This window comes from Salvelinus fontinalis, chromosome 30 (genome assembly GCF_029448725.1).
Source record: "Salvelinus fontinalis isolate EN_2023a chromosome 30, ASM2944872v1, whole genome shotgun sequence".
Taxonomy (NCBI): Eukaryota; Metazoa; Chordata; class Actinopteri; order Salmoniformes; family Salmonidae; genus Salvelinus; species Salvelinus fontinalis.
In genome coordinates, this window is record NC_074694.1 from 30927567 (window position 1) to 30952070 (window position 24504).

Consider the following 24504-nt stretch of genomic DNA (forward strand, 5'->3'; position numbering starts at 1 on the left):
ATAGTGACATTAAATCATGCATTAGCTGCTTCAAAGCAGTAGTCATCGACGGTCTACAGTAAAATATCTTCTAATTACATATTCTTTACAATTTAGTCTTTTACCAGATGCTCTTCTCCAGAGCAATTTCCAATAAGTGAACATCGGTGGCATAAATATTGCACAACATCCGGCTTGAAGGACCACAATAAGTAATGGTTTAGGTTGTAATTGGAGTTGAGTAATCTGATCCTAGATCTGTGGGGAAACACCAACCTGTAGAGTATCTACAGTCTATCTGAACTCTGTCCCCTATCTCCCCTCTCCCAAGGCATGTCTGGTCCACACCACAGAGACTATCCGCGTCCGTTACTTCATGGACCGCCTCTTGGAACGCCGCCGGCCCGTCATGCTGGTCGGGAATGCCGGTACTGGGAAGTCTGTTCTGGTCGGAGACAAACTGGGATCACTGGACCAGGAGAAATATATGATCAAAAACGTCCCCTTCAATTATTACACCACCTCTGCCATGCTACAGGGTAGGGAATGGTCTGCTACTACTAGTGTACAACTGCAAATAAATATAATGTATAATGTAATATAATGTATTTCTACACTCATCCTCCATCCATCTCTTTCTGCACTCATCCTCCATCCATCTCTTTCTGCACTCATCCTCCATCCATCTCTTTCTGCACTCATCCTCCATCCATCTCTTTCTACACTCATCCTCTATTCATCTTTCTACACTCATCCTCCATTCATCTTTCTACACTCATCCTCCATCCATCTCTTTCTGCACTCATCCTCTATCCATCTCTTTCTACACTCATCCTCTATTCATCTTTCTACACTCATCCTCCATTCATCTTTCTACACTCATCCTCTATTCATCTTTCTACACTCATCCTCTATCCATCTCTTTCTACACTCATCCTCCATCCATCTCTTTCTACACTCATCCTCATTCATCTTTCTACACTCATCCTCCATCCATCTCTTTCTACACTCATCCTCTATTCATCTCTTTCTACACTCATCCTCCATCCATCTCTTTCTACACTCATCCTCTATTCATCTCTTTCTGCACTCATCCTCCATCCATCTCTTTCTACACTCATCCTCTATTCATCTCTTTCTACACTCATCCTCCATCCATCTCTTTCTACACTCATCCTCATCCATCTTTCTACACTCATCCTCCATCCATCTTTCTACACTCATCCTCCATCCATCTCTTTCTACACTCATCCTCCATCCATCTCTTTCTGCACTCATCCTCTATCCATCTCTTTCTACACTCATCCTCCATCCATCTCTTTCTGCACTCATCCTCTATCCATCTCTTTCTACACTCATCCTCCATCCATCTCTTTCTACACTCATCCTCTATTCATCTTTCTGCACTCATCCTCCATCCATCTCTTTCTACACTCATCCTCTATTCATCTCTTTCTGCACTCATCCTCCATCCATCTCTTTCTACACTCATCCTCTATTCATCTCTTTCTACACTCATCCTCCATCCATCTCTTTCTACACTCATCCTCCATCCATCTCTTTCTGCACTCATCCTCCATCCCTCTCTCTTTCCGCTCTCATCCTCCACCCAACTCTTTCTGCACTCATCCTCCATCCATCTCTTTCTACACTCATCCTCCATCCTTCTCTTTCTGCACTCATCCTCCATCCATCTCTTTCTGCACTCATCCTCCATCCATCTCTTTCTACACTCATCCTCCATCCATCTCTTTCTACACTCATCCTCCATCCATCTCTTTCTACACTCATCCTCCATCCATCTCTTTCTGCACTCATCCTCCATCCATCTCTTTCTACACTCATCCTCCATCCATTTCGTTCTACACTCATCCTCCATCCATCTCTTTCTACACTCATCCTCATCCATCTTTCTACACTCATCCTCCATCCATCTTTCTACACTCATCCTCCATCCATCTCTTTCTACACTCATCCTCCATCCATCTCTTTCTGCACTCATCCTCTATCCATCTCTTTCTACACTCATCCTCCATCCATCTCTTTCGACACTCATCCTCTATTCATCTTTCTGCACTCATCCTCCATCCATCTCTTTCTACACTCATCCTCTATTCATCTCTTTCTGCACTCATCCTCCATCCATCTCTTTCTACACTCATCCTCTATTCATCTCTTTCTACACTCATCCTCCATCCATCTCTTTCTACACTCATCCTCCATCCATCTCTTTCTGCACTCATCCTCCATCCCTCTCTCTTTCCGCTCTCATCCTCCACCCAACTCTTTCTGCACTCATCCTCCATCCATCTCTTTCTACACTCATCCTCCATCCATCTCTTTCTACACTCATCCTCCATCCATCTCTTTCTACACTCATCCTCATCCATCTTTCTACACTCATCCTCCATCCATCTCTTTCGACACTCATCCTCCATCCATCTCTTTCTGCACTCATCCTCCATCCCTCTCTCTTGCCGCTCTCATCCTCCACCCAACTCTTTCTGCACTCATCCTCCATCCATCTCTTTCTACACTCATCCTCCATCCATCTCTTTCTACACTCATCCTCCATCCCTCTCTCTTTCTACACTCATCCTCCACCCAACTCTTTCTGCACTCATCCTCCATCCATCTCTTTCTACACTCATCCTCCATCCATCTCTTTCTACACTCTTCCTCCATCCCTCTCTCTTTCCACTCTCATCCTCCATCCATCTCTTTCTACACTCATCCTCCATCCATCTCTTTCTGCACTCATCCTCCATCCATCTCGTTCTACACTCATCCTCCATCCATCTCGTTCTGCACTCATCCTCCATCCATCTCTTTCTGCACTCATCCTCCATCCATCTCTTTCTACACTCATCCTCCATCCATCTCGTTCTACACTCATCCTCCATCCATCTCTTTCTACACTCATCCTCCATCCATCTCGTTCTACACTCATCCTCCATCCATCTCTTTCTACACTCATCCTCCATCCATCTCTTTTTGCACGCATCCTCCATCCCTCTCTCTTTCCACTCTCATCCTCCATCCCTCTCTCTTTCCACTCTCATCCTCCATCCATCTCTTTCTGCACGCATCCTCCATCCCTCTCTCTTTCCACTCTCATCCTCCATCCCTCTCTCTTTCCACTCTCATCCTCCATCCATCTCTTTCTACACTCATCCTCCATCCATCTCTTTCTGCACGCATCCTCCATCCATCTCTTTCCACTCTCATCCTCCATCTCTCTCTCTTTCCACTCTCATCCTCCATCCCTCTCTCTTTCCACTCTCATCCTCTCCTCCTTCCCTCTCTCCTGTGCAGCGGTGTTGGAGAAGCCCCTGGAGAAGAAGGCAGGCCGTAACTATGGTCCTCCAGGCAGCAGGAGGCTGGTCTACTTCATAGACGATATGAACATGCCAGAGGTGGACGCCTACGGCACCGTGCAGCCACACACACTCATACGCCAACACCTGGACTACAACCACTGGTGAGAGGACGTGCACACACAGACCCTGCAGTCACACACACTCCTACGCCAATGTAACAGTGCTCTTCTTGCGTTGTGTACAACCATCGACACAGACTCCAACTTGTAGCACCAATCATGGAGATTTATTCTGATAGAAACAGCACAAAATTGCACATAATGCAATGCACGGCTCACCATCCAACAATGCACTCACTCACTGTACAAAATATATGAACCCCCCCCACCAGACACAGTAAGTTGCTAGCTAGCATTAGCTGGAATTCTCTACAAAAAATGCACAACAAATATGCACAGAAAACGTGGCATCTTATGTGTGATGTTCTAATAATATTTACAAACAAATTGATATAAATTGTACTTTAAAATCATCACTTGGGAGAATAAAAATCACTTTTCAACCAACAACTTAGCGCTGGTTTGGTGCTTGTTCACTGGGACGATTCTAATTTAAACATCCTCCTTTGTAAGCAAGCCACGCAAACCAGCCAATAAGATGCCATGTTGAGTAGGTGAGGACAAGACAAAACTAAAAACAAAAGCCCATTGTCTTAACAATAAAGTGGCAAGGTGAATCACCAATATAACCCTGTTACACCAACACCTGGATTGTGAGGCACAGCTGAGTGAGCATAATAATTAGCTTTTTTTTATTTTGCTGAACTGATGGTCTGCATCTGATGGTCAGTCTGAGGGGGTGGAGAGTGCAGTGGTGAGGCTGCCTCTCACCTGACACCCATCTCTCTCTCCCTCCCTCCACTGAGAAAAGTGGACAGTCTTCAAGCTGATGGCGAAAATCAAGTCGCAGTGCATTATTTATGCCTCATGCACCAATTAATGTTGTTAATTTGATGTCCAGATAAAGTGAAATATTACTTGATATAAAAAAGAGACAAGCTGCTAATAATAACAACTCAAGCTTATCGAAACACTTTACTGTAGTCATTCATTACAGCTGCAGTGCTGGTTGTAGTCATTCATTACAGCTGCAGTGCTGGTTGTAGTCATTCATTACAGCTGCAGTGCTGGTTGTAGTCATTCATTACAGCTGCAGTGCTGGTTGTAGTCATTCATTACAGCTGCAGTGCTGGTTGTAGTCATTCATTACAGCTGCAGTGCTGGTTGTAGTCATTCATTACAGCTGCAGTGCTGGTTGTAGTCATTCATTACAGCTGCAGTGCTGGTTGTAGTCATTCATTACAGCTGCAGTGCTGGTTGTAGTCATTCATTACAGCTGCAGTGCTGGTTGTAGCGCTGAGTGGAAGTAGGGAGAACGTGCATTTTATGGCTTACAAAAGTTTTGAACAAAGTGTTGACATTGCTGAATAACTTAAACATGAATTTACTCATCAAAACAGCAGCGCTTTGCTGTATTCGTTGAATCTCTCACTAGTCATGGTTTTAAAAGTTTTGAAATCTCAGTTTCAGCTTTGCTGTGTGCTCAAGGCTTCTTTTTACAGTCTATGGCTCAAGGAAACTGCAGACGCTGTGATCTATCTGATTTGCCAGCAGTAGGCCTATAGGTGCACTTGATTTGCTCTCTGGGTTCTACTTTCAGACACATGAAATGGTTTAAAATGGGAAACGTTGCCTTCCTGGTGCTAGGGCTGCTGAATCAAGTGCACCTACTGTCAACAGCACGAAACAAATAAAAAAATAGGAATGCAAGGCTTTATCGTTGTTTTTTTAACAGAAATGTTTGGTGATCGACTAGGAATGCTTTGGAGATCAACCAGTTGGTGACCACTGCAGTAGATGAATACTTTATGTCCTATGTATTGTTATCACAGATGGAACTTGACAGTGATATTTTATGGAAAAGAACAATGTTCCACTTCATAATTTAAGAATCCCATAAATGTTGGACAATTACAGTAAAGGCACATTTGTTCAGAGTTACTATACCACAGCTCTTTTAAAGAGGGTACTGGCTGGCTAACCCTGCTATAGCAAACCTACTGCAGTGAGTTAGTCCAATAATTGATCTGTTATTCAGCTTACTACAGCAGAGCATGTCTTCAGTTTACTATTCAAAGGGACACTCACTGCAGTTGCTGTTACTAAAATATGCTACAACTTAAATGATGTCCAATGTGAGAGCTTGGGCATGTGATTTTCCTTAAAAGGATTGTGTAGTTGGGGCATCAGGCATAGTAAGCGTATTGTAGACACAGCCACAGGGTGGGTGGGTGGGTGTGTGTGTGTGTGTGTGTGTGTGTGTGTGTGTGTGTGTTTGTTTTACACACGGTCAGCCAGTAGAGTTATGGAGAGTATCTCAGGTATGAAATTGAGAGGGAGAAGGGTGTTACTAAGCTATGCTGGCTTAAGGGAGAGTTGAGGCGTGCATATTGACAGGAGAACATTAAGAGTGTGTTTCTGTATTTCATTGCAATGTGTATGTGCCTGTGCTTTTGTGTGCCTGTGGACGTGTTGAACTATACTTATGGGGACCAGAAGTCCCCACAAGAATAGTAAACGAACAAAACATTGACATTTTGTTAGTTCCCACACGGTCAAATGCTATATTGAACAAAAATATAGACGCAACATGTAAAGTGTTTCTTGTGCTGAAATAAAAGATCGTAGAAATGTTTTATACACACAAAAAACGTATTGTGCACAAATTAGTTTACATCGCTGTTAGTGAGCATTTCTCATTTGCCAAGACAATCCATCCACCTGATAGGTGTGGAATATCAAGAAGCTGATTAAACAGTGTCACGTTGTATAAGGATCGGAGACAGGTGCAGGAATGCGTAATAGGGGGTTTTAACCACCCAAAATGCATGAACATCACACAGGGCCAAAGCCCAAAACAAACACGTATATAAAATACACAGGGATGTAACCCAAACAAAATAGTGTGGTTTAAACCTCTAAAGATTACACGGGACGAGACCCGTAGTAACAAGTGCACCAGCAGCGGGACGACACCGGCCTCGGGGGACGACCACTGGGGCGCGGTGCACCAGCAGGGGGACGACACCGGCCTCGGGGACGACCACCGGGGCGCGGTGTGGGTCGGGCAGTGCGCCAACGGTGAAAATCCCTGGTCAGCGAAGCACCGCTCCTCTGGGCCGTCCCCTCCCAGTTGATGAGGTAATGGAGACGCCCCGCTCAATGCCTCGAAACCAGAACTTCATGGACTGAGTACGGCGGACCTCCCTCGATGTCCAGAGGAGGAGGCGGGGCATCACTGGGTCCAGCCTCAGCGAGGGGACCAGGCACCACTGGCCTGAGCAGAGACACATGAAAAGTCGGGTTAATGCAGTAATTAGCAGGGAGTTGCAAACGGTACGTACCTCATTAACCCTCCTCAGTACTTTAAATGGCCCCACAAACCGCGGGCTCAGCTTCCGGCAGGGCAGGCGGGGGGGCAGGTTCCGGGTGGAGAGCCAAACCCGGTCGCCTGGGGAGAAAACAGGCGCCTCACTGCGGTGGCGGTCGGCCTGTTCCTTGTGCCGACGCACGGCCCGCTGGTGACGAGTATGCGCAGCGTTCCAGGTCTCCTCAGCGCACCCAAACCACTCGTCCGCCGCAGGGGCCTCGGTCTGGCTCGGATGCCAAGGTGCCAAGGCCGGCTGATACCCCAACACACACTGGAAAGGAGTGAGTTTAGTGGAGGAGTTGCGGAGGGAATTCTGCGCGTACTCAGCCCAAGGTAGAAAATCCGTCCACTCCCCCGGCCGGTCCTGACAGTAACACCTCAGGAACCTGCCCACTTCCTGATTGACCCTCTCCACCTGCCCATTAGCTTGAGGACGGTACCTGGAGGTGAGACTGACCGTGACCCCAAGGCATTCCATGAACGCTTTCCATACGCGTGAGGTGAACTGAGGACGATGATCTGACACAATGTCCTCTGGAATCCCGTAATGCCGGAAGACGTGCGTAAAAAGAGCCTCCACGGTTTGCATGGCCGCCGGGAGCCCAGGCAGAGGAATGAGGCGACAAGCTTTGGAAAACCGGTCCACAACGACAAGATCGGTGGTGTTCCCCTGGGAGGGGGGAAGGTCAATGACAAAGTCCACCGAGAGGTGAGACCAGGGCCGTTGTGGAACCGGCCGGGGAAGGAGCTTTCCATAAGGGAGATGTCTGGGTGTCTTTGAGTCCAGATGGAGCAGAAAGAGACGTAAACCCGGGCGTCCTAGCCAAGGTGGGCCACCAGTACTTCTCAGACAGGCAAGCGATGGTACGGCTTTTCCCAGGATGACCCGATGCAGTTAAGGAGGCAGTCCTGCACACCTGTGGGCATGTAAGCACAGTTCTCTGGGCACTGTGCAGGTGCGGGTTCCGTGCGCAGGGCCTGCCGTATGTCGGCGTCCACGTCCCACACCACTGGTACGATGATACGGAACGGAGGGATGATGGGGGTCTCCTCTCCCTGCCTCTCCTCTTTATCATAGAGGCAAGACAGGGCGTCCGGCTTCACGTTCTTCGAGCCTGGCCTATAGGAAAGCATGAATTGGATCCTGGCGAAGAGTAGAGCCCACCTGGCCTGTCTCGGGCTTAGCCTATTCGCTGCCCTGATGTACTCCAGGTTGCGGTGGTCCGTCCACACCAGGAAAGGGTGTTTGGATCCCTCCAGCCAGTGCCTCCATGCCTTCAGAGTCTTCTTGACCGCCAAGAGTTCCCGGTCCCCTACGTCGTAGTTCCTCTAGGCGGGGCTCAGCTGCTTAGAATAGAAAGCGCAGGGCCGCAGCTTTGGAGGGGTTCCGGTGTGCTGGGACAGCACTGCCCCTACTCCTACTTCGGAGGCATCCACCTCAACGTGGAAGGGAAGGGATGTGCCAGCACGGGAGCAATGGTGAAGCGTGCCTTCAGTGTCTCGAACGCCCTCTCCGCCTCCGCCATCCAACGAAGCCGCTGGGAACCTACTCTCAGCAGGGAGGTAAGAGGCGTGACCACCGTGCTGAACCCCTGATGAACCTCTGGAAATAGTTGGCGAACCCAGGAATCACTGGACTGCTTTCACAGAGTTGGGAATGGGCCATGACCTGACTGCGCTGATGCGTTGCTCCTCCATTTCCACTCCCTCCGTGGATATAAGGTAGCCCAAAAAGGACACTGACCGCTGGAAAACAAACATTTCTCTGTTTGACATATAGATCAGTCTTCCCAGCACAGACCTGACTAACGAGACATGCTGGGCGCGGTCAGCAGAATAGACCAAAATGTCGTCTATATAAACCACTACGCCCCATCCCAGCATGTCCCGAAACACTTTGTGAATAAAGTCCTGGAAGACTGAAGGAGTATTAGACAGGCCAAAAGGCATTATGAGATACTTGTAATGGCCCGTGGTCATGGAAAAGGCCATTTTCCATTCGTCGCCTGCACGAATGCGCACCAGATTGTAGGCACTCCTCAAGTCCAGTTTCGTGAAGTACTGCGCCCTGTGCATTTGTTCGATGATGGTTGGGGAAAGGAGTAAAGAATAGCTGAACTTTACTGTGCCTTTATCCAGAATTTGATAATCAATGCAGGGGCCCCGTCCCCCATCTTTATTTTTAATAAAAAAGAAGCTTGAAGAGACTGGTGACGTAGAGGGGGGTGGATAAAACCCTGCTGGAGACTCTCCTGCCCAGTCATGTGAAATCAATAGATTAGGGATTTATTTCCATTGACTGATTTTCTTATATGAACTATAACTCAGTAAAATCATTGAAAATGTTGCGTTTATATTTTTGTTCAGTATATTTCTTGGGGGTTTAGTGTTAAGGTATAATTAGTGTTATGGTTAGAATTCGGTTTGGGGTTAGGAGTTAGGTTTTGGATTTGGGTTTATGTTAGGATTTGGGGTTAAGTTAGGGTTAGGGGTTAGGGAAAATAGGATTTTGAATGCTTATAAATTGTGTGTCCCCACAAGGTTAATTAAACAAGACTGTGTGTGTGTGTCAAGGTATGACAGGAGTAAGCTGCTGCTGAAAGAGGTCCACAGTGTGCAGTACGTGTCCTGCATGAACCCTACGGCAGGCAGCTTCACCATTAACCCACGACTACAGGTACACACAGACACGCTTACAAACAAGCACAGACAAACGTGCATGCACTCACACACATGCATGCACATCTGATGATGTCCCGTTGTCTCTATTGCAACGTTTCATTAGCATAATTATAAACCTCTATACATATACACATCATTTTTCTTTTCCTCCATTTCTCTTTGTAGCGTCACTTCTCAGTGTTTGCCTTGTCCTTCCCTGGAGCGGAGGCTCTTAGCACCATCTACAGTTCCATCCTCTCTCAGCACCTCAGGGGAGAGGGCTTCAGTGCTGCCCTGCAGAAAAGCTGTCCTGCCCTGGTCCAGCTAGCTCTGGCCCTCCATCAGAGACTCACCTCCACCTTCCTGCCCACCGCTGTCAAGTTCCACTACATCTTTAACCTCCGAGACCTCTCCAACATATTCCAGGTGATGAATTCAAATTAATGAATGGATTGACGGGTGTACACACACACACACACACACACATTTACAATTTACTATCCCTGGTGACATTTTGTACATTGATGCAAATGTTCAGTTACTGAAGCTGGTACTGTACACTCAAAACTAAGACCTAGGGCATGTTCTCCTTCATTCATGAATCGTTCCATTAAAACACCACCAGTTAAATGATTTGGCATGTGCACTCAAAACCCAGCTCTTTTACTTTTTTAATATACTGTATCAAAGTTTGGTTTGGTAGAGTTTTATTGCACCCCAGGCGGTAAAAGTTAAAGTACTGTAACTAATTTCTCATCTAAATGATTATTGATTTAGTAAGGTGTGCCTAGTGTAGAGAAATAAGGCTGAAATTTGCAGAAAAAGAGAGAAGAATAGATTTGCTCTCAGGGGTGTTTGTAACGATTTAATGTATTTAAATTAATATTATATTATACTGTAACCTCTAAAGCTGTCATGAGAGAGAAGCTTATGCGCAATATTTTTCTGTCACGATCCTCAGCGATTCCAGGGGGGCAAAGACTCTCATTTAATACAAGCACCAATACATAATTAATACTCTAAGCCATTCAACCATAGTACTTTAGTTTTCATAATTCCTTCCCTGAGACCTCCAAGCCTTGGAACTGTTTCAAGTCACACCCTTATCCTCTTATAAAATGTGCATACAGAACGTCGGAATGTACAGTAAGTCATACTTCAAAAGAACAGGTTCTCAGTTATTCATCATTATTAGCCTTAAATCTAAGAGTTTAAGTTTAGCAATTATAATGAGTTGAGGTTGAGCTATTAGAATTATTCTAACCTCACCTTTAACGATGAGGGACCATAGATTCAACACTAGAGCGTTTATTATCTATAATTACAGACCATAGACTCCAGCCCTGCTGACCCCTTTGTTACCTTTTAGACCTTTAATCAACGTTGACGACAGTACAGCATTGATTTCAATAGCAGGGTCCTGATGGGGGTAGAACTCATTAAACTTAGCTTTTGAACTTTGAAGAGTCTCAGTGCTGTGTGTTTTGGTTGAAAACTGCATTCTAAAGGGTCTGTGTGGTGTCCCTGGTGTCAAGCCGGTAGAGAGTGTGGGAGAAAGGTGGGACAAAAGGAGAGAGAGAGCGCAGGATGAATCCTTGTTGTTTTTCAGCTGGGGTAATAAGGAGAAAGTGAGATGGGGCTCAGACACAGCCCATAGTTCTCTTTTGAACTTTTCTCTCCATATGTCTTCACAATTCAGCTGCTAACTAGCTCCAGGGCCTGAGGATAGCTAGCTACACAGGGTTGCCTGCTCACACACCCTAGTCCACATTCACTCTTGTCTGCTTGTCCTCACTGTTTTTAATTTACAAATTAAGCTCCTGAAAGTTTACAAATTGTCTTAGTGTCTTCAGACATATTGTGTGCCCCTAACCTGTTATTTGAAATAGCTAGTCAGATGAAGTGAGGACTAGTAAGTATCTTTAGTGCAATAGCCACGCAGGTCCTATTGTGTTGGTGCTTACCATTACGTCATAGTATTTATTCTATTGCAATTTTGCTGTCCTCTTGTGTTCATTAAAATTTGCGAAATGTGGATTATTTCTGAAGAGGTTTACCTAAGGAAAATTAGTTTGGTGACTTTTAATGAAGCAGCAGTTAGTTTAGTATCTTTGTAAACACTGGAACACTGGTACAATCAGCCCAAGGCGACTACTGCCTCATTATCATCAGCTCTAATGAGGAAAACCAAGCTGAGGAACCTAACGGGGGATAACACTTTGTTACAACATTTTCAAGAGAACTGTTCAGACAACATTCAAGATAGTATCTAAGCCTTTCTTCTCTTCACCAGAAATCCTAATATTTTCCAATAATTACACTCCTCAAGGTAGTTGTCACAAGGTTGAATTGATGTCACAAGAAATGATCAGTTCTTTTCTCCGGTATTGCTCTCTCCTCTTTGTGTCACTCTTTGGTTTCTCTCCGTCCCTTATTGATTGAAATACAATCACAAGGGTATCACTAAACACTTTGGTAGTGTTTGTCAAGTTTTCATAGTTACTTCACTGACAACAGCTCAAAGCCAGATCCAGCTTAATATGATGACAGAAACACCATCATCCTATGGGGACATGTTGATGTTTGATAGTTAACTAGATGCCAGTAGCCAAATCCCTGCTAATAGGACAAGAAAAACAGTCTATGTTCCTATAGGGATGTGTTGTGAGAGAACTGCATTTCACAGCACCAGACCGTTAGGAACGCTGTCTATCGTTTGTTTTTCTGCTGTACACGGCCAGCGGGCATAACAGGGATCTGTCTGGCGAACATCACCCTAAATGAGCTCTGGTAGAACAGAAGGAGAGTGGGAATGAGAGAACAAGGTAGAAGAAGAGCGATGGGTAGGAGAGGGGGAGGAGGGAAGCAGAAAAGGAGGAAAGAGAGCAGGAGAGATGAGAGAAAGTTATGTCAGCATGGTTAGGAGAGAGAACTCCGTCTACTGTATTGTACTTAGGGTTGCAAAGGGTCAGAAACTTTCCAGGATATTTCCAGCATTTTTCCAGAAATTTTCCAAATTTCTCAAAAACAGTAGCTTATAACAGTGAACCTTTTTTTGTGAGATACACATAAGGCAATTCTAGGTCTTGCGGCATATTTTGGTTAAACTATCCCCAATTCAATGGAATTGCAACCCTCTGCATGCACAGTGCATTCTTCCATCACATGTGCAGTGCACTCTTCCATCACATGATTCTCAAGATCTTGCACACTACTGAGATGCTATTGAGCCAACACTACTACAATGTCTGAGCCAAGGACTGCATGCTTTCTGGTAAGTTTTGATTACAATACTGGGTGGGGTGAATAGATTGTATATGGCAGACATTATTTTTTGTTAACTAGTAAATAGTAGCCTACAGCAAAGTGTGTTTAAATAATTTCTAATTTGTTAACAATTTCTGCTAGTTAGTTTTTGCTACCATGTGGGTTTTAGCTTGCTTGAGCCTCCTAACTGAGGAGTGTTAATTCACCTATTTCCATACGTTTCATTTTAAAACATTTATCTTACAAAAGAGTTGTTTAATCTAACTTTTCTAATCTTTACAGGAAAACGCCACAAAAAAATCTGATGTGTGGAGACATTTCACTGCAGCTAATGTAGAAGGAAAAGCTGTGTCCATCTGCAAATACTGTGCCAAATCATATGTGAAGAATGCAACAAAGATGCAGAATCATCTGGCCAAGTGCAAAAAGTTTCCTCAAGCTCACGACAAGCATCCTCTGACAAAAGACCCTCTACTTCTATTCGAAGTGAAAATGATGAATCAGACACCTTATCGATAGCAACAGCTCATGGTCCTCCTGGAATCAGACGTTTTTTTGACTCAATGGAGGAACGTAGTCAGAGAAATGCTGATGTGTATCTTGCTGTGTATGCAACTGGTTCACCTCTGATGCTCACAGGCAATGCGTATTGGAAGAGATTTCTGAATGTTCTTTTCCCAGCATACACCCCTCCAACCAGACATGCTTTATCTACTTATTTTCTGGATGCAGAGTTCAACAGAGTTCAAGTGAAGGTCAAGCAAATCATAGAGAAAGAAGACTGTATTGCAATCATCTCTGATGGGTGGTCAAATGTTCGTGGGCAAATAATAATTAACTACATCATCTCCACCCCTCAACCAGTATTCTACAAGAGCACAGACACAAGGGACAACAGACACACCATTCTCTACATTGCACATGAGCTTGAAGGCAGTCATCAATGACCTTAGACCAGAGAAGGTACTTGCACTGGTGACAGACAATGCTGCGAAACATGAAGGCTGCTTGGTCTAAGGTGGAGGAGTCCTACCCTCACATCATACCCATTGGCTGTGCTGTTCATGCATTGAATCTGCTCCTCAAGGACATCATGGTACTGAAAACAATGGATACCCTCTACAAGAGAGCTAAGGAAATGGTTAGGTATGTGAAGGGTCAACAAGTTATAGCAGCAATCTACCTCACCAAGCAAAGTGAGAAGAATAAGAGCACCACATTGATGCTGCCCAGCAACACTCGTTGGGGTGGTGTTGTCATCATATTTGACAGTCTCCTGGAGGGGAAGGAGTCTCTCCAAGAAATGGCCATATCACAGTCTGCTGATATGGACAGCCCCATCAAGAGGATCCTCCTGAATGATGTATTTTGGGAGAGAGTGGTAAGCAGCCTGAAACTCTTGAAACCTGTAGCAGTAGCCATTGCGCAGATTTACGGAGACAAGGCCACCCTCTCTGATGTTCAGACTCTGCTTGCAGATGTAAGAGAAGAAATCCGTACTGCCCTGCCCACTTCACTGTTGCTCCAAGCAGAGTAAACTGCTGTTTTGAAATACACTGCTCAAAAAAATAAAGGGAACACTAAAATAACACATCCTAGATCTGAATGAATGAAATATTCTTATTAAATACTTTTTTCTTTACATAGTTGAATGTGCTGACAACAAAATCACAAAAAAATTATCAATGGAAATCAAATTTATCAACCCATGGATATCTGGATTTGGAGTCATACTCAAAATTAAAGTGAAAAACCACACTACAGGCTGATCCAACTTTTATGTAATGTCCTTAAAACAAGTCAAAATGAGGCTCAGTAGTGTGTGTGGCCTCCACGTGCCTGTATGACCTCCCTACAACGCCTGGGCATGCTCCTGATGAGGTGGCGGATGGTCTCCTGAAGGATCTCCTCCCAGACCTGGACTAAAGCATCCGCCAACTCCTGGACAGTCTGTGGTGCAACGTGGCGTTGGTGGATGGAGCGAGACATGATGTCCCAGATGTGCTCAATTGGATTCAGGTCTGGGGAACGGGCGGGCCAGTCCATAGCATCAATGCCTTCCTCTTGCAGGAACTGCTGACACACTCCAGCCACATGAGGTCTAGCATTGTCTTGCATTAGGAGGAACCCAGGGCCAACTGCACCAGCATATGGTCTCACAAGGGGTCTGAGGATCTCATCTCGGTACCTAATGGCAGTCAGGCTACCTCTGGCGAGCACATGGAGGGCTGTGCGGCCCCACAAAGAAATGCCACCCCACACCATGACTGACCCACCGCCAAACCGGTCATGCTGGAGGATGTTGCAGGCAGCAGAACGTTCTCCACGGCGTCTCCAGACTCTGTCACGTCTGTCACATGTGCTCAGTGTGAACCTGCTTTCATCTGTGAAGAGCACAGGGCGCCAGTGGTGAATTTGCCAATCTTGGTGTTCTCTGGCAAATGCCAAACGTCCTGCACGGTGTTGGGCTGTAAGCACAACCCCCACCTGTGGACGTCGGGCCCTCATACCACCCTCATGGAGTCTGTTTCTGACTGTTTGAGCAGACACATGCACATTTGTGGCCTGCTGGAGGTCATTTTGCAGGGCTCTGGCAGTGCTCCTCCTTGCACAAAGGCGGAGGTAGCGGTCCTGCTGCTGGGTTGTTGCCCTCCTACGGCCTCCTCCACGTCTCCTGATGTACTGGCCTGTCTCCTGGTAGCGCCTCCATGCTCTGGACACTACGCTGACAGACACAGCAAACCTTCTTGCCACAGCTCGCATTGATGTGCCATCCTGGATGAGCTGCACTACCTGAGCCACTTGTGTGGGTTGTAGATTCCGTCTCATGCTACCACTAGAGTGAAAGCACCGCCAGCATTCAAAAGTGACCAAAATATCAGCCAGGAAGCATAGGAACTGAGAAGTGGTCTGTGGCCACCACCTGCAGAACCACTCCTGCCTATAATTTCCACCTGTTGTCCATTCCATTTGCACAACAGCATGTGAAATTTATTGTCAATCAGTGTTGCTTCCTAAGTGGACAGTTTGATTTCACAGAAGTGTGATTGACTTGGAGTTACATTGTGTTGTTTAAGTGTTCCCTTTATTTTTTTGAGCAGTGTACATCAAAAAGCGTGAAGACTTCTGCCTGAAGCCCATACACGGCGCAGCATACATTTTGGACCCCAAGTACGCTGGCAAGAGCATCCTGTCTGGTGCAGAGATCAACAAGGCCTATGGCGTCATCACTACCAGGTCTCGCCACCTTGGCCCGGATGAGGGAAAGGTTCTTGGCAATCTAGCGAAGTACACTTCCAAGCAAGGGCTTTGGGATGGAGATGCAATATGGCAGACTTGCCAACATATTTCATCAGCCACCTGGTGGAAGGGACTTTGTGGATCTGAGGCTCTTTCCCCTGTTGCCCCCGTCATCCTCTAAATCCCACCAACATCAGCCGCCTTAGTGAGCAACTGGTCCTTGTTTGGGAACACACACACACCAAAGCACGTAACAGGTTGACCAATACAAGGGTTGAAAAATTGGTGGCCATCCGGGCAAATTTGAGGCTTTTTGAGCCTGACAACGAGCCATCCCCAACAAGGTTGGAAAGTGACAGTGAAGATGAGGCCTCAGAGTCAGATGTTCAAGAGGTGGACATTGAGGAGGTCCAGGGCGAAGACATGGAAGCCTGAGAGGACGACAACCAAAGCTTTAGTTTCTAGACTATCATTTTACAGATAATATGTTGAAAACGTTTTTGGGAGTTGCGATGGATCATTGGGGATCATTCAATATTCCCTTTCTTTTATTGTTCAGTGAAATCATTCCATGTGAAGAATCAACTCATTTAATTAAAGTTCAATTCGTAACTAAATATTTGTATTTATTTCTATTGTCAGGATTTCATAATTTGCAATTATGTCTACTTATGATAAGGTAAAAGGTTTATGTTTCTGTCTCCATATGATATGGGAAATATATCCAATGCAAAAAAACATCTACATTTAAATGATATGAATATAAATGTGCATATATTTCCGTTATTTCCCATATATTCCCGTTAATTCCCACGGAAAGTTTCACCTCTGAATATTCCCCAATGTGCAACCCTAATTGTACTGTCTGTCTAACGTAGAAAGCCCAGTCCGCTGAGCTGGAGATAGCTGTAGTAGTTAACCAGGGAGGAGGAGAGGCATTGTTTGGAACCCAGAGCGACTGGTCGGCAGAGAGGAGAGGAAACAAGCCTCAGACGAAATCAAATCAAATTGTATTTGTCACATGCTTTGTAAACAACAGTTGTAGACTAGCAGTGAAATGCTTACTTACGGGCACTTCCCAATAATACAGAGAGAAAATTATATATATATATATATAAATAATAGAAAAAGTATAACACAAGGAATAAATACACAATGAGTAACGATAACTTGGCTATATACACGGGGTACCAGTAATTGAGGTTGACTTGTACATGTAGGTCAGAAAAAAGTGACTAGGCAACAGGATAGATAGTAAACAGTAACATCAGCGCATTTGATGAATCAAAAGAGTGCAAGAAGGGTTAATGCAGATAGTCCAGGTAGCTATTGGTTAACTATTTTAACTAACTGTTTAGCAGTCTTATGGCTTGGGGGTAGAGGCTGGTCCTAGACTTGGTGCATCGGTAGCAGAGAGAACAGTCTGAAGGCTCTGACTCATACCCAATCCCTCTCTTCTGTGGACAATGATAGAGGGGGAAGAGGGGTGGTGGGGGGGGGGGGGGGCTGCCAAAGGATGACTGGAGGAAAAGGAGAGGAAGATATTACACAGACACCTCCAACGCACTCCGTTACGACAGTCATCATCAGATCGGATTCAGTTGGCTGTAACACGCGAGGTGTTGATGACGACGTTGATTTGCATACGTCCTGCTGCCTGGAGCACACAGCATCTGTTAGTTTGTGTTTTTTCTCCCTCGGTGACGGGCCGCAGAAAGGGACAAACAGTGCCGGAGCTTCACCGGGCCTATTCCTCATGCTAGAACAGCTGCTGGGAGAGGAGATGGGATTACACTGAGACATGGATGAGTTCTAGTCTTTCCCTGTGGGACAATGTTAGTGTTTAGCTCATCCAGAGCAAAGCATATCATCTTAGATTAGTTAGACATTCATCTGTTGGAAGGTATTATTTGATTGATCTGAAGTTTATGTCATTCAGTTCATTTGGGAGCGTGTTGGAGAAGCCAGGGTTTAGCTTGTGAAGAGAAAAGTATGATAAATAGTCTTACTTTTATGAAATATTTGTCTCTTAAACAGTGATTGCTCAGAATATATACATGAAATCAAACCAAGAAGTCCCATTGATTAATTTTTGCACTTACATAAACCCCTGGTCTTACTTTCTCTCACTCCCTTTCTACCAGCATTTAGCCCCAACAGTTATCGACTTACCCACGTTTACCGTACCTTTTTACGGTATAACCTGACCTTATCTGCCTCCTGTCCTGTCCAGGGTATTCTGTTCTGCACCAGTGAGTGTCTGAGGGGTCCTGTGGATCTGGTGAAGATCTACCTCCATGAGTCCAACCGTGTCTACAGAGACAAGATGGTGGAGGACAGAGACACACAGGCCTTTGATAAGCTGCAGGCAGACACTGTGAAAAAGTTCTATGAGGTAAGGAGAGAGTTTTACCAAGTTACACCCAAAGAAATAGAGACACACACGCAGGCAAGCACGTGGACGTACACCCCTACACACACACACAGGCACACACACGCAGGCACACACCCACAGGCACACACACACGCAGGCACGCACTTGGACGTACACCCACAGACAGCAGCACGGGCACACACATTTCACACACACACACTTCACACACAGGCATGCAAACACACTCTGACTCACACACATACACACACACATACACACTGTTGGGGAGAGAGTTTTACCAAGTTCAGCAGAGGAAGACGGAGCAAGAGGTGGAGGGCGGAAATCATTAGACAGCCTGCTCAGAGTCGGAGGCCGGACATCAGTGACCAGCGCAGCGAGGAGAGGGAAGAGGAGGGGAATGGAGAGAATAGTAATCAGGAGAAGGGTCTGACTGTCAGGGCCTGGGCCACCAGCCCAGCAAATTGGAAAACATTTTAATGGTTTTCTGACCGCTGTGCCCTGACTCCCTACCCTCCTGACTTTATCACAAACACACTGTTCATGCTTACAGCCAGGGAACTGACACCTACACACACAGGGGAATGCACGCAGACACACACACACACCCTCAAGTTGATCACACACACACTTTTTTGCAGCGAGGGAACACACACACACACCACCACCAAAATATTAAGCTCCGGTTCCCGGCATGTCAGCTAGTCGTTTTCAAGTGTTCTCTAATGAGAAAGAGACAGGAGAAAGGAGAAAGTTATCCCAGTTCCTCTCAGATGAACTGAGTCTTAGGGAATACACTGTAGGAAAGTACATTTCCTCAGAGGCCTACGTTTAGAAACATCCTGCTATCATAAATAATTGAAGTGTTAAACATAACTAGTAAAAGTGAACACAGAGTAGCCTACTCCAGGAAATGTTTTGTTTGCTGAATGCTGAGTTCCTCCCTGTCCAGACTGATTCCATTTAACCGTTCCACTGTAGGTAACTGAGGCTCTGTCCTAAATGGCACACTATTCCCGATATAGTGCACTGCTTTTGAACCAGAGCCCAGGCCCTGGTCAAAAGTAGTGCGCTAAATAGGGAATAAGGGGCCATTTGGGATGCATAAAGAATGTGTCTCCCCTCAGGATATGGAGGAGACGCTGGAGCAGGCCAGGGAGATGAACATGTTCTGTCACTTCGCCTCGGGGGTGGGGGAGCCCCGGTACATGGCTGTCCAGTCCTGGAGCTCCCTCAACAAAACACTACTGGAGGTGCTGGACAGCTATAACGAAGTTAACGCTGTCCTCAACCTGGTTCTGTTTGAAGACGCTATGGCTCACATGTAGGAAGGAGAAACCTCTATTTGGCTTTTTAATGTACTTATTATAGGTCCATTATAAGTCCCTCTTTTGCTATATCACTAATAAAAAATAAATGAACTGAGAAACACTTTTAATGCCGTATCATCAGTAAATAATGGCGATTGCTTCTTAAAACCTCTGCTTTTGTCCTTCTCTCTTTCCCCTCTTGCTCTTTATTCCCCTCCCTCTCTCTCTCCCCCCTCCTGTAGTTGCCGTATCAACCGTATCCTGGAGTCTCCACGTGGTAACGCTCTATTGGTCGGCGTGGGCGGCAGCGGCAAGCAGAGCCTCACCCGATTAGCTGCCTTCATCTCCAACCTGGAAGTGTTCCAAATCACCCTCAGGAAAGGCTACGGCATCCCTGACCTCAAGGTACACGTATTCACACCCGCACGCACGCCCCTGCATGCACTGACCGAGACCATTGTATATTGCATGACTTAAACTACAAATGTTCCCCATTCTGTTCTACTGGGAACTTATGTCTAGCAGCTGACCAGCTAAATGCTCCCTCTCTCCCTTCTCCACTCCCTACCTCCTTCCCTCCACACCTCTCTCTCTCTCTCTTTCTCTCTCTCCTGTCACCCCTCCCCCCATCAGACTGACCTGGCGTCCCTCTACATCAAAGCTGGCGTGAAGAATGTTGGCACGGTGCTGCTAATGACTGATGCCCAGGTGGCAGATGAGAAGTTCCTCGTTCTGGTCAACGATCTTTTGGCATCGGGTACGATTGGGACGGGGACATTGTGGAGGGGGGGCTGGCATTGGGGTTGGCTGGGACATTGGGGAGGGGGGGTTGGCATTGGGGTTGGCTGGGACATTGGGAAAGAAGGCTATGTGTCACTCTGTTGGCATTAGGTAGGGCAGGAGAAGCCAGAGCCAAATATAAAGAGCTCCAATATACTGTATCTGGCCTTGCCAATAGCTGCCTATGTAGATGAATGAGAGGAGAATTCTCCCTTTTACAAAGAAGAAGAGCCAGTTACCATGGCTTTGTGTGAGTGTGCTGGAACACTGCTACTGCATCACTGTTGGAGGTGATGCCAAACACAAATGTCCACCTCCGGATAGACTAACAAGTCAGCTCTAAACTACAATTCTATTCCATTATTCAGATGGATGAGGAGGAGACATGGAAGTACAAACCTAAAGAAACAGGATTTTTTTCTCCTCTCTGTCTTCCTCTCTGTGAGTCGCAGAGAGTTGCAGTACTGTAATAGTAATGCTCAGAGCTTCACCGTAAATCAGTGATGTGAGTCATCCAGTCACTAGGACCCTCGCCTGTCACTACCTCCTGTTTACACCCCTTCTGCGTCAGAGGAAACAGTGCCACTGTTCGCCCCAGCACATTCTGTTATTGTTTTGTTGATAAAGCACCCAGCATGGTAAAAAGACATTTGCAGGACCTATTCTGCTCTTCTATCCCGCATGAAGTGATGTGCAATTATACAAAGGGGGAAAACAGTGTTCGTTGTTTGAAGTAACTTTTTTGTTGTTGTAATATCGATCTGAATGTTCTATTGTAGGTGAGCTCCCTATTGGTTTAGATCTGAATGTTCTATTGTAGGTGAGCTCCCTATTGGTTTAGATCTGAACGTTATATTGTAGGTGAGCTCCCTATTGGTTTAGATCTGAATGTTCTATTGTAGGTGAGCTCCCTATTGGTTTAGATCTGAACGTTATATTGTAGGTGAGCTCCCTATTGGTTTAGATCTGAACGTTCTATTGTAGGTGAGCTCCCTATTGGTTTAGATTTGAACGTTATATTGTAGGTGAGCTCCCTATTGGTTTAGATCTGAACGTTCTATTGTAGGTGAGCTCCCTATTGGTTTAGATCTGAACGTTCTATTGTAGGTGAGCTCCCTATTGGTTTAGATCTGAATGTTCTATTGTAGGTGAGCTCCCTATTGGTTTAGATCTGAACGTTCTATTGTAGGTGAGCTCCCTATTGGTTTAGATCTGAACGTTCTATTGTAGGTGAGCTCCCTATTGGTTTAGATCTGAACGTTCTATTGTAGGTGAGCTCCCTATTGGTTTAGATCTGAACGTTCTATTGTAGGTGAGCTCCCTATTGGTTTAGATCTGAACGTTCTATTGTAGGTGAGCTCCCTATTGGTTTAGATCTGAACGTTCTATTGTAGGTGAGCTCCCTATTGGTTTAGATCTGAATGTTGTATTGTAGGTGAGCTCCCTATTGGTTTAGATCTGAATGTTCTATTGTAGGTGAGCTCCCTATTGGTTTAGATCTGAATGTTATATTGTAGGTGAGCTCCCTATTGGTTTAGATCTGAATGTTATATTGCAGGTGAGCTCCCTATTGGTTTAGATCTGAATGTTATATTGTAGGTGAGCTCCCTATTGGTTTAGATCTGAACGTTCTATTGTAGGTGAGCTCCCTATTGGTTTAGATCTGGATGTTCTATTGTAGGTGAGCTCCCTATTGGTTTAGATCTGAATGTTATATTGTAGGTGAGATCCCTATTGGTTTAGATCTGAACGTTCTATTGTAGGTGAGCTCCCTATTGGTTTAGATCTGGATGTTATATTGTAGGTGAGCTCCCTATTGGTTTAGATCTGAATGTTGTATTGTAGGTGAGCTCCCTATTGGTTTAGATCTGGATGTTATATTGTAGGTGAGCTCCCTATTGGTTTAGATCTAAATGTTCTATTGTAGGTGAGCTCCCTATTGGTTTAGGCTTGAATGTTATATGATCGGTGAGATCCCCATTGGTTTAGATACTTCAATAACATGTGAGTGTTCCAATATGTTACTCTATATGTGGGATGCACAGGTAGCAGCTATGGCACTTGCGCTTAGAAATGTACATTTCCACGTAGTCAAATTGTGACGTGTTAGTAATGGTCTGGAACAGAAACCTGCATACACAGTAGCCCCCCAGGACTGTACGTTACCCACCATGTCTCTGTGTGATGTGAATATTCTATCCCAGGTGAGATTCCTGACCTGTTCCCAGATGACGAGGTGGAGAACATCATCGGGAGCGTCAGGAACGAGGTGCGAGGACTTGGAATGATTGACACCCGGGAAAACTGCTGGAAGTTCTTCATCGATCGAGTCCGCAGGCAGCTCAAGGTGACAAACTGTCTTGTTCAGGGACATGGAGCGTTTCTTTGAATTTCATATCTCTCTCGGTGTAAGAAGTTGAGAAACGTTAATAATAATAATTCAAATGAAAGTGGTCTAGAAGTGGTTGTAAACAGGTTTTTGTAACCAGCTTTGCCTTTTGAGTTGTTACCACCTCCTGTGTCAGACCATAGAGATTATATTCTTCAGAGGTTCATGACATTTTTCAGATATTTTTTTTTTTAGTAAGGTCTAGTCTTATTATATTGCTGTGAGAGCTTTAGTTTGGGTATGAACTGTAGGCCAGCATTTCTCTCTGTGTGACTACAGTCCTGATGAGATCGTGCCACCACTATACCCTGTTGTCTGAGGGAAAGCGTCAGGCCAGGGGTTAGCAGTATTATTATTATGATGAGGTTTGGAGCAGAATAAATTAGGGTAGTAGAGTCCCATTGGTCGGTGTTTAGAGAGGCTGGATCACACACATATACACACACACACACACACACACACACACACACACACACACACACACACACACACACACACACACACACACACACACACACACACACACACACACACACACACAAATACAAAGGTGGACACACATACACACAGGCACGCACATAAACACATACAGCTGGATTCCTCATCCCTGTGCTAGGTAGGTGGCTGTGTGTTTCTCCCCTGGGGGCAGTGGGCTGACGGTGTGTGTATGTGTTTCTCTGTGTGTGTAGGTGGCCCTGTGCTTTTCTCCAGTGGGCAGTAAGTTGCGGGTGCGTAGCAGGAAGTTCCCAGCTGTGGTTAACTGTACAGCCATTGACTGGTTCCATGAGTGGCCACAGGAGGCGCTGGAGTCTGTCAGCCTCAAGTTCCTACAAGAGGTCGACAACATTGAAGTGAGATCTCTCCTTCTCTCTCTTTGTCTCTCACACTTTTCTTTCCCACTCTATCTCTCTCATTCTCGCTCTCTATGTTTCTCTCTTTCTCTCTCACACTTTTCTTTCTCTCTCATTCTCTCTCCCTCTCTTTCGTAATCATCATCCACAATAAAACCTCTAAGACTCTACCTCTGTTGTCCTCCCAGCCGGAGCTGAAGGAGTCAGTGAGTAAGTTCATGGCCTACGTCCATGTCAGTGTGAACCACACCTCCAAGGAGTACCTGTCCAATGAGAGGCGCTATAACTACACCACGCCCAAGTCCTTCCTGGAGCAGATCAAGCTGTACCAAAGCCTGCTGGCCAATAAGAGCAGAGATCTCACCATGAAGATGGAACGCCTGGAGAACGGCCTACAGAAACTCAACAGCACGTCCGCTCAGGTCAGACCTTACCTTACTTTATTCTAACTTAACCTACTGTACCGGTCTCTTCCTCACCTTAACCACCAAGATGGAGAGGCTGGAGAACGGCCTGTAGAAACTCAACAGCTCCTCCGCTCAGGTAAAAATATATATATATCCATATATTCTCTCACCTTACCTCCTCTGTAGTCACATGTTTCCTTTAACTCACCTGAAACCCAACAGTACCTCAACCTGTGCTCCTCCATACAGGCCCTTACCAAGTTGACGCTGATGCCTGTATAAGTACCTTTATGCGTTCATGTTTTTCATGTACTGATCTGTACACTGAGTGTACAAAACATGCTCTTTCCATGACATAGACCAGGTGAATCCAGGTGAAGTTATGATCCCTTATTGATGTCACTTGTTAAATCCACTTC

At 45.6% G+C, this 24504-nt stretch overlaps 1 protein-coding gene across 1 annotated transcript in view; it reads left to right on the plus strand.

Moving 5' to 3' along the window:
• Positions 1–24504, plus strand: part of dnah9 (dynein, axonemal, heavy chain 9) — a 130601-nt gene that overhangs the window by 42743 nt on the left and 63354 nt on the right. The window contains exons 42-52 of the mRNA XM_055890440.1: positions 311–518; positions 3295–3460; positions 9363–9465; positions 9636–9875; positions 18190–18351; positions 19476–19672; positions 19901–20063; positions 20292–20415; positions 22643–22785; positions 23517–23678; positions 23867–24100. Of these exons, the coding sequence (XP_055746415.1) occupies positions 311–518; positions 3295–3460; positions 9363–9465; positions 9636–9875; positions 18190–18351; positions 19476–19672; positions 19901–20063; positions 20292–20415; positions 22643–22785; positions 23517–23678; positions 23867–24100 (1902 nt within the window). The remainder of the gene's footprint in view (positions 1–310; positions 519–3294; positions 3461–9362; positions 9466–9635; positions 9876–18189; positions 18352–19475; positions 19673–19900; positions 20064–20291; positions 20416–22642; positions 22786–23516; positions 23679–23866; positions 24101–24504) is intronic.